The 15,853-nt window shown below is 29.4% G+C and overlaps 1 protein-coding gene across 1 annotated transcript in view; it reads left to right on the top strand.

Moving 5' to 3' along the window:
* Positions 1-15,853, top strand: part of LOC129218484 (disheveled-associated activator of morphogenesis 1-like) — a 58,243-nt gene that overhangs the window by 18,150 nt on the left and 24,240 nt on the right. The window contains exons 10-17 of the mRNA XM_054852769.1: positions 1,414-1,546; positions 1,971-2,097; positions 2,209-2,331; positions 5,508-5,706; positions 8,822-8,919; positions 9,010-9,117; positions 10,398-10,601; positions 12,099-12,205. Coding sequence (XP_054708744.1) covers positions 1,414-1,546; positions 1,971-2,097; positions 2,209-2,331; positions 5,508-5,706; positions 8,822-8,919; positions 9,010-9,117; positions 10,398-10,601; positions 12,099-12,205 — 1,099 coding nt within the window. The remainder of the gene's footprint in view (positions 1-1,413; positions 1,547-1,970; positions 2,098-2,208; positions 2,332-5,507; positions 5,707-8,821; positions 8,920-9,009; positions 9,118-10,397; positions 10,602-12,098; positions 12,206-15,853) is intronic.

Raw genomic sequence — 15,853 nt, 5'->3', positions numbered from 1 at the left:
GCTATATATTAGGATTTTATTGTTACTGATTAATTCACTCTAAAAAATATGATATATGGCCTCAAAAATGAGAGCAAATGGCCGCGGTAGACATCCCCCTTACAATGCAAAGCTCCATGTGGAAATAAATAATTTCACTCAATAAAAAATCATTTTTCAATCAATCATTAATTTTCAACTCTGAAAAGTGAGGGGGCAAGACTTCCTTAATTTTGAAGTGAGTGGACTGTTCCCCCCCCCCCCCCATACGTGCCATCTATTCCATTACTGCTCTCCTTAGTAAGAGTTTTGTTTCTTATTTTCAAGATTACATACCACATGTTATACATTAATGTATTATAAGACCAATCCTAATATTCTGTTTTTCTGCTTATGCTCACTTATGATTGTTACCTCCTAGGATCATCTCCTTTTCTCAGTACTTTTAATTCAGTATTTCTTTTTAAAATAATGTGCTCACAATATTGAAATGTCATAAATGTGCAAAACCATTTTTGTATTTATTTAAAGAGATGTTATAAACAATAGCTTTATTTGACTTACATGCAATACAAATCAGTTTTATTAATAAACTAAGAACAAGTGGCAAGATAATTCATATATGACAATTAAGGTTGGGAAATGTCAAGTGCTTCTGTAGATCATGGAAATCGTCATACAAGTTATTTTTTAGAGGGATCACTCATTAGTGAAGAAAAAAAGTTATTGGCCTGGATATCTGCTTTCGCTCATCTTATTTTTAAATTTCTAGTAAGCAGTTTTGGTGGTTGTGTTCTGATATTTAGCCTGTGTCACAGCATTCATATCATATTTATGATTTTATCCTGCTTTTCTGTCACTTCATCTCGAAGACAGCAAATATATGAACTCCAGTCTCCTATGCTTGCTCTGAAATTTGAAATGACTCATGTTTAAATCAATATTTGTAAAGCACTCGTTGTACACTGCATGAATTTTCCTTCTTTTATTGATATTTTCATGTTTCAAAGTAGGGCGCTCTCCTGGAAAAAATAATGTATCTCGTAACAGTTTGTTTTTCCATTTATGGCATAGTGCAAACAGATACAAAAAATTCAGTTTTTGTTTCTCATTGTTGTGTTTTTCTGAGCATCATTTGAAATCATTAACAAATTTGATGAATTATGGTACAAATTTTTATTAAAAGGTTTTTGCTTTTGATAGTTAAGAGTTCATATTTTGTGATCAAAATACAATGTGTTTCCTTATTTTTCTTTTACAATGACTTGTTAGGAAATTAAAATATCTTTTTGTGAGTAAATTTTGATATATGTTGATTTGAATTTTGAACAAAAATAATAATGATGCTATTCTATAATTATATTTCTAATTTAGCATAATTACTTTGTAGCTGCATTTATGTTAGTCTGTATTAAAGTTAAATTTCTCTTTTAGTAGATTACAGTACATGTTCTCAGCACTGGTTGTTATTTGATCGAATAGTTCAACAAATTGTTTTACAAGGTGAAAATGGTGAAAACCCAGATTATTCGCCTGTTGCCATTAATGTCAGGGAAATCGTACAATTGTGAGTTCTTTTCAATCTTCAAAATAAAATATTTAGAATACTTTATAAGCTCTTACTAATGCATGTAACTTGAATAGTTTTGTGATGCAAATCTTTAAGTTATGTATGTATGCACATATGAAGCAGTAGGAAGCAAAGGGATGTAAGTGGACATTTTCAAGTTTTGAATAAAATACGTTTGAAGATAACTTCCTAGGTAGGCTTTCATTGAATTTTTTTCTAAATCATGCTGCATAGCAGCAACTACCAGGACTACTAGTACCATCTCTTGCCCCAAGACAAAGGGGAGGTTCACCTACCATGTGTACTGGTTATCTCCAAATTTTTAATTTTGCCTCTTACATCCCTTATGTTATAATCTTTAATGAAAATGCTTTAATGTATAATAAGCATATGTGTTAAATAATATTTCTCTGTTTTAAAGGCTTGCTACTGAAGATGAAGTTAGGGAAGCAAAGAGCAGAGCTCAAACTCTAGAGCAAGAAAATACAGAATTAACTTGTCATTTATCTAAAAAAGAACAAGAGTTGGAGCAACAGATACAGGAAAAGGCAAATATACAAGATTATTGTTTTCCATTATGTATTTTTGATATTATGTTTTTTATATGTTTCTTTAAATATTTTTAGGCACACAAACATAATTTATTTTTTTAATTGCAGGAAGATCTCCAATCCACCCTTAATAAAACAAAAGTTAAGTTGGAGAAGGAAACTGTAGGCCATTTAGAAGCTAATCAAAAAATTGCTGAGTTGGAATACAGAATAAATGAATTAAATTTATTGGTATGCATTAATGTTCCAGGTGTTTTATTTATTCTTTTGCAATTGACCACATATATTTACACACTGAAAGCACTATTTATAACAATATAATTTAGCTGACCCATGCAAATCATTCGCACTCAACAGAATTAATTGAAAAACTTGTTTTTAAATTTGTTTAAACAAAACCAAAAATGTGACTTTTTTTTAGTGAGCTTTTTTTTTTAGCAGTGAAAAAATCTTTAAAAGGATATCTTACTTTTGAAGTTTGATGAAGTATTAAGAAAGTTATAGCATATCCCCCCCCCCCAAAAAAAAAAGAACCATTGAGAAATAATATATTTCATTTTACCCCCTCCCTTTTTTTTTGTCGAAAGTGGAATCATTTTACTTTTATAATCCTGAATATACCTCCTCCTCCCCTGAAAATTTTCTGGTTGTCTTCCATTTGCCACTCCTTTAAAGAAAGTATTAAAAAAAAGGTGAACGTTTTTTCAGCATCACTTGGCAAGTGTTTTTCAGTTTTAGTTTCCCCCTACATGTGCAGGTTTTCTTTTATAAAAAAAAAGGAAAGAATATGATTTAAACAAAAGAAGAAAACAATCTTGCACAAAAATGTGCAAATGAAAAAAAAAACTGTTTCAGCAATTTATTCCTTTTAAATTGTCTAGATGCCTTTTTATGCTATTGATGGTGTCTTTTTTTTTTTTCGTATTTGTTACAAAAGAAATTTATATGATTACAAAAGAAATTCATGTAAGTATACTGCTTTTTATTCATTTTAGAACGGACATTTTCGTTCTGGCTTGTGAAAATGAACGGTTCAATGCAATGTCATTTTGAAAATGTGTTGTCGAATAGTTGTGCGGAATAAAGTAATTTAATCAGCTTAAGATCGAAATTGTATAATTTACTAAATCTTGTGTGAGATTTGTTTCTTTTTACAATCCCAAGTTTTGTAAAGCAGAGCTTTCAAAGTTACAATTTTTGTAACAAATTTGCTGTTGTGATTGAGATTTTCACTTTTAGTCTGAAACAAGAATAAGGGTTTGCTTCTATTCTGAAACAAGAATAAGATTTTGCTTCTTTTATTGTAATCTTATTACATTCCATACATAATGCATTTTCAAGCGATGTAATATTTGGGTTTCGACAACTTAATGTGCAAAATCCTTTCTTCAATAAAAAATGGTGCCCCCATGCAATTTATTACTACTAGAAAATTATGACAGGATTTTATTAATTTGTTTATAATTCTTGTTTAATATTAACTATTTTTTTCTTGTTATTTCTTTTCTGTATTCTTAAATGAATACTACAAAAAACAATCTTTTTGGCTAATTTTTCAACAAAATCTTGATTATAACCCCCTCCCCCAGTCTGTAATTGATCAGTTTTGTTTTGAAAATGGGGAGGGGGGTTGGGCTTTTAGGGTTTTTTAATATATTTTAAAAATTTATTTATTTCATCATTAAAACTTGTAATGTTTTAAATCACTAGAATTCAAAGCTTCCATATATACACACAGATAAAAAAACTGTTTTTTTATTATCACTTGCACTTTACATTGAACAGGGTGGCGACAGATCAGGGAAATCAGGGAGATCAGGGAAAAGTCAGGGAACTTTATTCATCAGGGAAAAATCAGGGAAATATCAGGGAATTTTGAAAAAATAACAAAAAATCAGGGAAAATTGATTCTATGAAGAAAAAATATTTTTTTTGCTTTACAAAATTAAGTACTTTAATTCCCTTTGCATTTTCCACCAATTATCTGTTCAAAAAAAGGTAAAATTATTGAGGTGCGATTATACACTGCTGCATATTTGTGCATCTTTTTTCCTTAACGTTAAAGTATTGAATCTTACTTATTAACCACAGGATGAACTTCTTAAGATTGTTTCTGTGTCTGTTAGGTTGTTTATTTTACCTAGCTTGAAATTTCCTTTTACGCTTTCAATGCTACGTAAAATAAACTACCATACAGGCAAAGAGGAATCCTTCAATGCCTTACCTCCTTTGCCTTTATTCCATTGTCTCGAAGTAATTAAGTACAGTATTCACGATTTCAAGAAGAAATCTTTGGTTTTTGAATTAATACTATAAAAGCTTAAAAGTTATTACTTCTTCGTGTTTTTAATTTAATTGCTAAAATTGAACTTTCAATAAAAAAAAACTTTGCTTTTTGCCGTTATACTATTTGTTGTCACCGCAGATTATGAAGGTTTTCTTTTCTTCAGACTTAAGTAATTCTTTAATTTTATAACCAAGTTGTATTCTTCTTTAATATATTATGAAATTAACTAATTGCTTTTTTTTTCTTGCATTTCAAAGTTGTTTGCTACAAAAACAATCTAAGATTTTTTTCCTTACATACTGAAATCATTTGAAATAAAGTCAACTTAGGTACTTAAGTAAATATCTTTATTTTTTTATTGTTAAAATGCTGTATTCATTCATTGAAACCTATGTTCTTGATTATAGAATTAGTTATATAAGATTAGTTATAAGATTATATTAGATAATTAATAGATTAGATATAGTAGGATTATATTAGACTAGTTATAAGATTAGTTATATAAGAATAACTACATTACTTCTATTCTTTCACTATTACTTGTTGTTCTTGCAACAATTTTTATATTGTTTGAAAACTTAGTTCAAAATAATTTCAATTACTTTTTAGTTCTATCATAAATACGCATATGTTTTTAAGAGTAATTTTAATAGTTTCTTAAAATTCTTATGCTAAGTGGTTTCTGGAAGTAAAGTTTTTTTTTATAATTTTCTATAATCTTTCCATTGTATAAAAATTAATATACTGTTTTGTAGGTTCCCTCCTCCCCCAAAAATTGTCTTGTGTGTGTGTTTTTTTTTACCATTTTATTAAAAAAGTAGCATTTTTTTAAAATACATCTTTAGTTCAACAACTTTACACAACTTAAAACGTTTAAAATACTGCATTTTATACAAACATGCAATGGATTTCAAGTAGAGCAATGAAACAAAACCACTATCATCGGTAACGTAAATCATGGAATTTTGGTGAACTTAATCTGGGAAAACAGGGAAAAGTCAGGGAACTTTTTTTCACAGTTCCTGTCGCCACCCTGTTGAAATGAAATTTAGATTATTTTAAAATTTTATTTTAGACTTATATTTCCTATGTTTTTTAACAAAAATATTTTCTTCAATAGTTAGAAGTTGAGAAGCAACAAAGAACACAAGTTGAGAACTTGGCTAAAGCAGGATGCTTATCAGATGATGCAAAGGCTGGCATTAGGCCAACTGGAATTGTACCTTGTCCTCCTCCTCCACCACCACCTCCACATGCACTTACTACTAATGCACCTCCAGCACCACCAGGACCTCCTCCTCCACCCCCACTACGTATTGGTATATTTGAACTTTACTTTTGTGCAGATAAAATTTATAAAGTATATGTTAATCCTTGTTATTTTTTTCCAATAAGCTGTTCCATTTGTTGAATGAAAAGGAGTGTTCAAGAGAGTGATTCAAAGAGGTGAATCACAAGTATGGCAATTTTGAGTAAATGCAAAAAAAAAAAAAAAAAAAAAAAACATTACAATATGCAACACGAATAAGCAGCAAATGAATTTTTTTCTAACTCAATTCAGTAAAAATAATGAAATATTTCTAAAGTTTCTACAAAAATGTGTGCAATAAATTAGTTATTTAACTTAAATGATAGAATAAGTTTGTGTTTTTTGGCTTGGATTAAATTCAATATAATTGGGCTTAAGATAGATTAAACCCTTTTCGTACAGTAAAATTAATGCTTTTTGCAACTAATAACTACTATAGTAATATAAAATGATAAACGAAGCAACTCTTTTGTACCATCAACAAGTTGAAGATATAATACTAAAAATATGATTGCAGTCATAAACTGTGACAATGGATGATGAAAAATCTAAAGTATTTTGAATAGTTCCTACTTGTTTGACAGCTGAACTAAAATGGAATACAATTTTTTGTGTGCAATTTTAAGCTGAAATTTTTTTTTTGGTGTGTACAAACAGTTTTTTATATTTTGGTTTTCAACTAGTTAAAGAATAATCTACCTCTAGCTTATTTTTTGATTTTTTTTCACTTTAACTCCTTTTAAACAATGTTTTCAACTTTTATTTAACTTAATTTTCTTTATTTCAAAACACCTCTAGTATGTTCATTGCCCTCTCAGGTACTATTTAGCCTTTTTAAATTAAATAGAACAAAGATATTAATTTAGAATGTAGATAGATTTATGCATAAAAAGAAATTTGAAATTATCTTTTTTTATATCTTTTACTGAAATAATGTAACAAACAAGGTTTTTGTATGTCTTAAATGTTCTTGCTTGTTTAAAAATATGGTTTAGGGCCTTGAAAATAGTTTTTTTTTTTTTTTTAAGTTAAAGGCCCTTAAAGTTTTAAGGGGTCACAGTACCTTTCAAACATTTTTTTTTTAACTTAAGTAAATTTTATATTTCTTTGAAACCATAACATACATACTTATTTCTTAATCAATAATTTATTTTAAAAATTTAAAAATATTGCCTACTTTTTTAAAAAATTCAAAAAAAAGAGGAATTTTTCAATTTTTTAAAATCCCTAAGGCTTTTTTATTTTTGCACCAATTTTAAAAAAGTTTTTTGCTAAACGATCACTGTAATCATCTCTAAAAATCTGTGCATTCATTTGCTTATGAGTTCGTTAGAAAATTTTCTGTGATTAATTATGTAAAAAATCAAAGGTTTTTTATTTTTTATTTTTAATTTGGTTTTTAAAGGTTTAACTTGCTCTAAACATTTGAGTAATTTATAAAATGCTTATCAAATGCACAGTTTTGTCAAATATGTTATCCCAATTGCAAAAAGTATTACTTTAACGCTGTATCTTTAATAGAGAAAAATCCTTAGGGATTCTAATGACATGAAAACACAAAAAAGTCATCATCGAGAAAAAGCAAATTAAAGTTTTTCTTTTGCATAAGAACACATAACGAGCATGTCCTAAAACCACTCATAACTTTTTAAATATTTGAACTAAAGCAATGAAACTTTTAGGAATTATTTATTCTTCATGTTATATGTGTGATATTGCTGGTACAAAGATGGCGATGTTTTCCTACTAAGGTTTTCTTTTTCTTTTTTTTCCTTTTCAAACAACTCATAAGTAAACATGATTATAGTGCACAATGGTGCAACACATACTAACTATGCAGTAAAAAGCAATATTTTAAGGTCTCTTTGAAAAAAAAATTCAATTTTTCAAAGGTAAATAATTGTTTTTATCATCATAATTATAATCTATAGATGTTTCCTATTAAAGCATTGATTGATCTAGATTGAAAATTTAACTTGACATCGCCTTTTAATTTAGTTAAAAATAAATGTAACAATTTTGTTTCTATATCGAAAATTTAATGCTGTGAAATACATTTAAAAAGGCATAGAATTTCTCCCTCCTCCCTTTTTATTTAATGATTTGATTCTGAACCCTGTAAGAAATACCAGAAAATATTGCGTTTTGCAAACAAAGCAAAGGAAAGAGCTTTTTTAATACCTACTTTATAACCTATAAATTCTGCTCCCAAATATATTTTTTAAAGTTTTGTGTTGAAATTAAGTCACTAATTACTGCTTTACAGCATAAATTTTTCTACTTCAAAAAAAAAAAAATAATCTTCTACATAAAAAAAAAGTAATTTTGCTGTTCCCAAACTAGCTGAAAAACAAGTCTAGTATAGCAGCACCCCTGGCCTTGTCAAAGTTTGAATCAAGCAAATTATATTTTGCTATTCACACTCCTTGTACATTATTGTCCATATTAAGGGCTTGCAAACAGAAGTGTTTTTTTCCCCCTACTATTGTTACTTATTTTGAATTTTTGTTTTGGAGAAATTCCACCCCAGTTCAAAGCTTTTCATATCACTTTGTTTTGTGTTCCCTTGCCTTTTGTAAAAAATATTTCACCTTTTTTCATGTATGTGTATATCTTCACTGAAATATTTGGCTTCAAGTTTCTATTAAAAATCAGATTAGTTATAGTTTACTCCAACAGCAAACCTAATATGTTGCAATAGTAATGTTAATATTAAGCAATAAGTATTTACAGTAAAAGTATTAATATTAAGGTGGTATATTGCATATGCTGTTAAGATTTTTCAGTTACATTTTTTTTTTGCTTAAAAAATATCTTTTAAATAATAATTTGATTGGTTTAAAGAAATAACCTATCTGTACTTATGATAACTAATTTCCCTAAAAAGATGTTATAAGAAAATTTCGTCTCTCTACTTTTTTCTTTTTATTTGTTTATTTATTGTTTTTAATAAACTCCTTGTTATTATTAATTCTTTGAAAGACCAATGTTTAATGTCTTTTTGAATAGGACATCAATAAGCAGGAAAGAAGTTTGCTTTTATCTACTTTTTAGATTTATATATGTATGAAAAATGTGTAGCATGGTGTTTTAATTTTACCTTACTATTTCTTTTCTTTTTTCAGGGTCCTTAACGGATAAACCAATTTCTAAAAATATGATGAAAAATATACCTCAACCCTCTAATCCTTTGAAATCTTTCAACTGGTGCAAATTACCAGAAGTATGTATGACTAAAATATTTTTTATGTTTCACAATTTTGCTTTCTTTTAGAGTTCGGTAGTAATATGGTTTCTTTTCTTCTTATTATAGAGTAAATTAGAAGGCACTGTATGGGAAGAATTAGATGATACAAAGTTGTATAAAGAAATTGATTTGAATGATTTTGATAAAACATTTTCAGCATATCAAAAACAGCAGGTAAGTGTTGGTTTTAATTAGTTTCTCTGCACTATTGAATGGTTTTTTAGAGCTAATTTAATTTTAAATCATTATTCATATTTAAGTGGCTTCTTAGAATTTTTCTGAAAAATGCTCAGCTAGACTATTTAACTCTACTATTAGATACAACCATTATTCTGTTTTATTGAAAGTTTGATGGCGTACTTAAAATTATACGTACATAACTAAATGTAGGATAGTTATGTTGAGAAATATAATTGAATTAAATAATGTGCTTCCTTCCATAAAATTTCAAATGTTTTAATAGTCTGCATGGTAAACTAGCATTATATTAGTCATGAATCTTATTACAGATGAATACCAAGTAATTCTTTAAAATAAAATGCTAGACTTAAAAGTTGTTGACTAAGTTGTTGAAAATGTTAAAAAATAAAATGGTAAGCACAGATTAATTTTAGCAATTTTGTATTTGAAGCATGGTAAAAATTAAGACTAATCATCCAAGCCTTCTGTTACAATTTTTGATTTTGGATTCTTTTTGTTTAAAATATGTGTTGAAAGTTATTTAAAATGTTTGTTGAAAAAAAAATGCTAGTTTTCAATTAGTCTTTTCAAAACTCATCTGGTTGTCTAATTGTTGTTTTTAAATTCTATTTTCCATTCTGAATAGTACTGTTCCCACACTAAATTTGAAAGCCGTGTGAAAAAATATGGGTCTGCGCACAAATTAAATCAAAGATACCCCCCCCCCCCCCCCGCAAAAATTTTTTTCTGTATCTTCAATTAAGAAATTGTTTCATAGACTTTCTCAAAAATCTGCCTTCATAGCATGTTTTTTCTGTGACAGTGGGCTGAAATATTGATTATAAAAGTTGCTTTTGTGTACAATTAAGGATTCTTTTATTGTAATGAGGTAGAAATTAATCTCTCAGCAATTTATCTGAAAATGCAAATGAAATTTGAAACTTTGAAGATTAAGTCAACTACCTTCCCCAATATTATCATTGTCATTGAAATACATTTTCTGAAAAAGTAATTTGTAATGCTTAAGTATTTTATAAATCATTATAGGTGCCACTACAGTCACTTCAAAGCATTAATGAATATAAAGTCCCATTTTTAGCATTGCTTAATTTCAGTTTTCGTAACTGTATTGAATGTCTGTATTTAATAAGTGTATTATAGAAATATTCGAAATGAATGTATTACAATGTTCATATAGTTATGTTTCTCACAATATTTGTATGTTACATATAATTTTTATCTTTGTTCTCAATAAGTTACTTTTCCTTTAATAGTGTAATGGATCTGTTGAGGAAGATATTCCTGCAGTAGTAACAAAAGCAACTGTTAAATCAAGGGAACTTTCAGTAATAGATGGCCGTAGAGCTCAGAATTGTACCATATTACTGTCGAAATTGAGGTTGTCTAATGAAGACATATGCAAAGCAATTTTAAGCATGGATAACAAAGAACTACTACCAAAAGATATGGTTGAACAGGTAGAAAAAATTGCTATCTTGACTTTTGCTTTTGTAAATGTAGCTGATTTTCATTTACATGTATAATGCTTAGTTTATTACGATCATAATTTATATTTAAAAAAACATGATGAATGTGACCTTACACCAAGTTTTGCACTTTAAAAATTAGTGCTTCGAAAAACTCTACATATTTTTCGGCATTTATTGAGGCATGTACAAGTGTCAATATTTGCTTTTTTCTCAATCTAAGATGAGTATATGCTCATTTGCTCATTAAGAATTTTTTTTTTGTTTTCCACTGTGGTCTTTTGATAAGTTTTAAAACTGCTCAAGAGTATAAAAACCTGTTTCATAAATGAATGCTATTACCTGCCTCAGGTATAGAAACTTCATTTTTCTTAGTTGATAAAGTAAAGCTAGGCAGGTATATTGTATAACAAATGTCTCTCATACTAGAAACAGTAATGTGTTTACGTTGTTTTTAAATCTGATCTCAATATATTTAGTAAATGCAGTATTATATTAATGCCTCGTTATTTAAAGAGCATATCTCTGTTTCAGACCAAGTCTGTGCACATATTCTACAATGTCAGCTTGTTTTTATCATAGATAGATTCAAAATATATTCCTTTCTAACCCTTTAAGTGGCCGTAACCTAAAATTCCTTCATCCAGTCTATCTAACAGCGGAATTTTACATCGCAGCCGTTTAAGGGTTAAAAGAGCTTGTCAACATGACTGTTGGCTATAAAGATGCTTTGCAGATCTGTTTTTCCCCTTACCTAGTTTTTCAAGAAGTTCATACTTTAGTTTCTGAGTCCTAAAAATGTATGATGTTGACCAAAGTAACTTTTAATAGCTAATTTTTAACATGTTGTCTGCGTTATGTCTATGCCTTTAAAAAGTACATATGAAAATATTAGTACAGATTACGTGTATTTCAGTAAAGTACTTGGAATTTCTCGTTCTAATATTCAGCAACTGATAAGAGAAAAACATGGGATCTTTTGTTATTCAATAAGTTTTCAGACAGCAAGGTTTGCTACTAGTTGAAGTCCGCTTGTAAAATAGGGACCATTGTGTAATAAAAAGCTTTTTGTAAGTCTGATAGGATTTAATCTGCTGTCCTAATTATTAGATGCCTTTTTTAAAAAATTATTACTGTGCAATAATAGTTCATATTAACTGAAATGCTCCCTACACAATATGCATATTTTATTTTAGGGAACCAGATAAAAGGCTAGTACTATGTCTAATTTATCTTAAAGAACTAAGAGAATCATTTTTCTCTTTGAAAACTAAGAGAATCAATTTGTTCACTTTTTTTTCCTCTCTTTGAAAATTTTTAGTTATAATTGTCCAGTTTTCTTCATTTTTATTCTATACTTCAATGACAGAGCTGGTTTCAAATCTGTTGATTTTTGCATTCATATAGAATATTTCATTTTTGTTCACTGAAAAATTGAAATTTGTTTCTTTGTTTGTTATTCACTTTCAAATCGATTTTATCCATCAGCTCCTAAAATTCATGCCTAGTCAAGAAGAAAAAGCTTTACTGGAAGAACATAGCATGGAAATAGACAGCATGGCTAGAGCTGACCGTTTCTTGTTCGAAATAAGCAAGTAAGGATTTCTGTTATATTTTTAAATATCAGGAAATATGCCAACATATTTATTTTTATTGTACATTGCCATTAGTATTGCCATTAGAGATTTAAATTTAAGATAAAGGATACATTTTCTGTACTGTTGGGCAACGTTTTTCATCATAAATTTCAAAAAAGATTTTGTAGTTTATTGGGAAAATTCCAGTAAAATACTGTTTTGTGAACTCTTCTTTGAATGAAGTCACTTAATTACTGTAAATACTCAGCCTAGATTATTTAAATATACAAAGCAGACGGTGTTTGTTTCCTTCTTTGTACCTGATGTCCCGAAGACCACATAGCACCTACAGCCCTGAAACTTGGCAGAAAATACGAACATACCCCAGGGGTCTGCACCTCAAAGCTCAAATTCTAAATTTTGAATTAGTTTTTTTATAATTAACTAATTAAGCTAAAATTTTGCGTTTTTTTTTTCTTTCATGTTTTTCATCTAATTAGGGGGTAAAAAATCCCCCTCCCCCTAACATATGTCATTGGAAAGGGTTTTTATTTCTGAATAAGAACGTGTTTGATCTATTTCTCTCAATAAATTAGAACAGGGGATATAAGCAATTCTAATTGAGCCAATTTTTAAGGCTAAACTTTGATTTGTGTTTCTACAGTGACATCATCTTAGGCGTATGGATGAGTTCAAATAGTGCAACTGGGGGATTCTTGATTTGGTAATTGCACTGTTGTCATTATTGTTTACAGATGTTTTACTGTTATTACTGAAAATAAATTCATTGTGTATACATGTTAATTGATTTTCTTTTTAATTTGAAAGTCACTTGGCGAATTTGGTGATAAACAATGGAGTTGCGGATTATTTGTTTATTTCGCAAGATATTTTAAATTGCAAAAATTTAGGTTTTTTTTAGGGTGTTCACCCATTTTAGTTAACGAATATGGTTACTGATTACACTAGTCAACACCAAAAATTCATCCGGCTCAAAAATAGCTATTTCCGAAGTATTTTGCCTTGCTAAACACGAAAATCACCATAAAAAGTGAGATTAGCTCTAGTTTTAAAGATACAGGACCAACTAAGATAGTGAATTCTCAATAATGCTCTATTTTCCTGGCAGATAGAAACACCCCCCATGGGACTCGCTGTTCTCTAATCTTCGACCCTAGGTTGGGATAGAAAAAATTCTCACTGTATGAAAACCGAAATGGGCTTCAAGAAATTTAAATTCTGGAAAGAGAAATGCCCAAAATCAGCCAAATTTTTAGTTCTAGGTAGATCTACCCATATCTGCTTCTACCCATGCTGATTCTGCTGGAATAATGAAGAACTTCACAAAAGCTGTGAACAAAGATAATTTTCCAATACCTTAGAGAGGTATATATTGAAGCTAAGGTCAAGGAGAGAATTTTTAACGGCCCTTCAAATAGGTGTGAAAATGAGTGTTTTTTTGGGGGGGGGGGAATTGTGAGTGGAGAAAAAAAACACCCAGGCAGCCTTTGATTTTATATTACAAGTATTTCTAAGCAGCAGAGAAGACTGGAACTAAAAACAGTTGATCAAACAATCCCTGCCGAAGTTCTGTGACCATTGATGAATAATATGACTCTGATACTCTGAAACTCTATTTTGTTCACTTCTCTTCCAGGATATTTTGTTCAAAAACTAAAATTATGAGCAATGTGCATGAAATAAGGTTTCACTAAAAATATCTTTACAATGGAATGCATTTATCAGGGTCATTGAGCTGAGTTAATGCTCACCAAATGCTGCTGAACTGTTACAAGAAATGCTCTTTCTTTGAGGTACAAAAAGCAATTGAAAATGAAGCTTTTACAACAATAACCCGAGAGCAACCACTGCTTTCGAAAAAAAAAAAAAGTATTATGTAATAACATAGAACCTATTTAATAACATAATTAAACAGGGTTTTTCCCCCTTAACATTACCTTTAGATCAGTGTGTGGTTGCTGTGCATCTTTCTTCAGTGGGCTATCATTGATCTTGAAAACAAGAGCTAATAAAAAAAAATCCACCACCATATTTGTTTTTCTCAACCCAAAATTAGTAGAAATTGACTATTTAAAACCAGGATGCATACAAAAGTTCATTTCTTTTTGACTAGTGTTATTTGTCATCAGAAAGGGGGGGGGGTATTTTTTTATTCAAGAGGGTTTTTTTCCCTTTTCTCAAAGGATAGCTTTTCTGTAGTTGAACTCTTTTTCAGACAGGGTACAGGATTTCCTTTAAGTCCTAGATGTACCGTGTTTTTTAATTACGTTGTTTTTCTGCTGGGGAATTTTTGTTAGAAAGATTGGATCACTTATTGGCCAAAGTTTGCTTTGTTTGCTAGTTACGGGGTTACTCAGCTGTCGCTTCGTGAGTTTGGGCGATAAACAAAAGTGTTGCGGAGTTATTTTACAATTGAAAACCTACTGGTAATGTAATTTATTGTCTTTTTTGTTTATTTGGCGAAACATTTTGAATTGCCAAGAATTGTTTTTAGTTTTTTTTAAAGGTCGTTTACTTATTTTAAGTAAAGAAAATGATTATCTTATATCAGAGGGGGGGGGGAGAGGGCTTCGTTTTCATCAAATGCCTTTTTTTCTTCGATCCGATCACTAATCAATCGGAGTTTGCTTCGCTCACTAATCGGCTGGGTTATGGTAGCAGGGTCGCTTGGTGAATTTTGCGATAAACATTGAAAGCTACTGTTAGTGTAATTTTGATGTATTTTTTGTTTGTTTGGCAAAATATTTTGAATTGCAAAGAATTGTATTTAGGTTTTTAAAGGATGTTCACAAATTTTAGTTGAAAAATATGATTACTGATTATTGGACATCAGAAGGAGGTATTCTAGAGGGTTTTTTTTCCCTTTTTTCTAACAATAGCTTTTCTATAGTTGAATTCTTTTACATGCGGGGTGCGAGGTTTCCTTTTTGTCCTTGATGTATTGTGTTTTTTAATTGCATTGTTTTTCTGCTGAGGATTTTTTGTTTAAATGTTTTCATTAGAAAGATTGGATCACTTATCGGCCGGAGTTCACTTCGCTTGCTAATTGTGTACTGTAGCGCGGTCACTTGGTGCATTTGGTTATAAACAATAGTGTTGCAGGAATCTTTTACAATTTGAAAACTACTGTTTATGGGATATTATACTTTTTTTGTTTGTTTGGTGAACCATTTTTTATTGCCAAAGACAAAACTTCCAAGACAAAAGCATGATCGCTTGGCGTATTAGGCGCTGAGCAATCCAGTATAGGATTATTGTTTTAAAGTAACTGTAAATGTAATTCAATGTTTTGGAGAATTTTTAATTCCAAAAAAACTTTTGATTTGTTTTTAACCGGATAAAATATACGACTTTTTCTTTTTTTCTGACAGCGATTTTCAATGTCCCACAGGAGATTTTTTTTCTAGATGGATGGGATAGTTAATTAATCAGAACACTGGGTTACAGTAGCGTGGTTGCTGGGCAAGTTTGGCAATAAATAATAGAGTTGTGGAATAATTTTACATTTGAAAGATACACTGTTTGATGTCTTTTTTGTTTATTTGGTGAAACATTTCAAATTGCAGAAAAAGCAGCATTACTAGCTAAAGAGTTTTAAAGCAACTGTAAATCTAATTTAAAATTTTGGCGAATATTTTTAAATTC

This window comes from Uloborus diversus, chromosome 3 (assembly GCF_026930045.1).
Source record: "Uloborus diversus isolate 005 chromosome 3, Udiv.v.3.1, whole genome shotgun sequence".
Taxonomy (NCBI): Eukaryota; Metazoa; Arthropoda; class Arachnida; order Araneae; family Uloboridae; genus Uloborus; species Uloborus diversus.
This window is presented reverse-complemented; position numbering and strand designations above follow the sequence as displayed.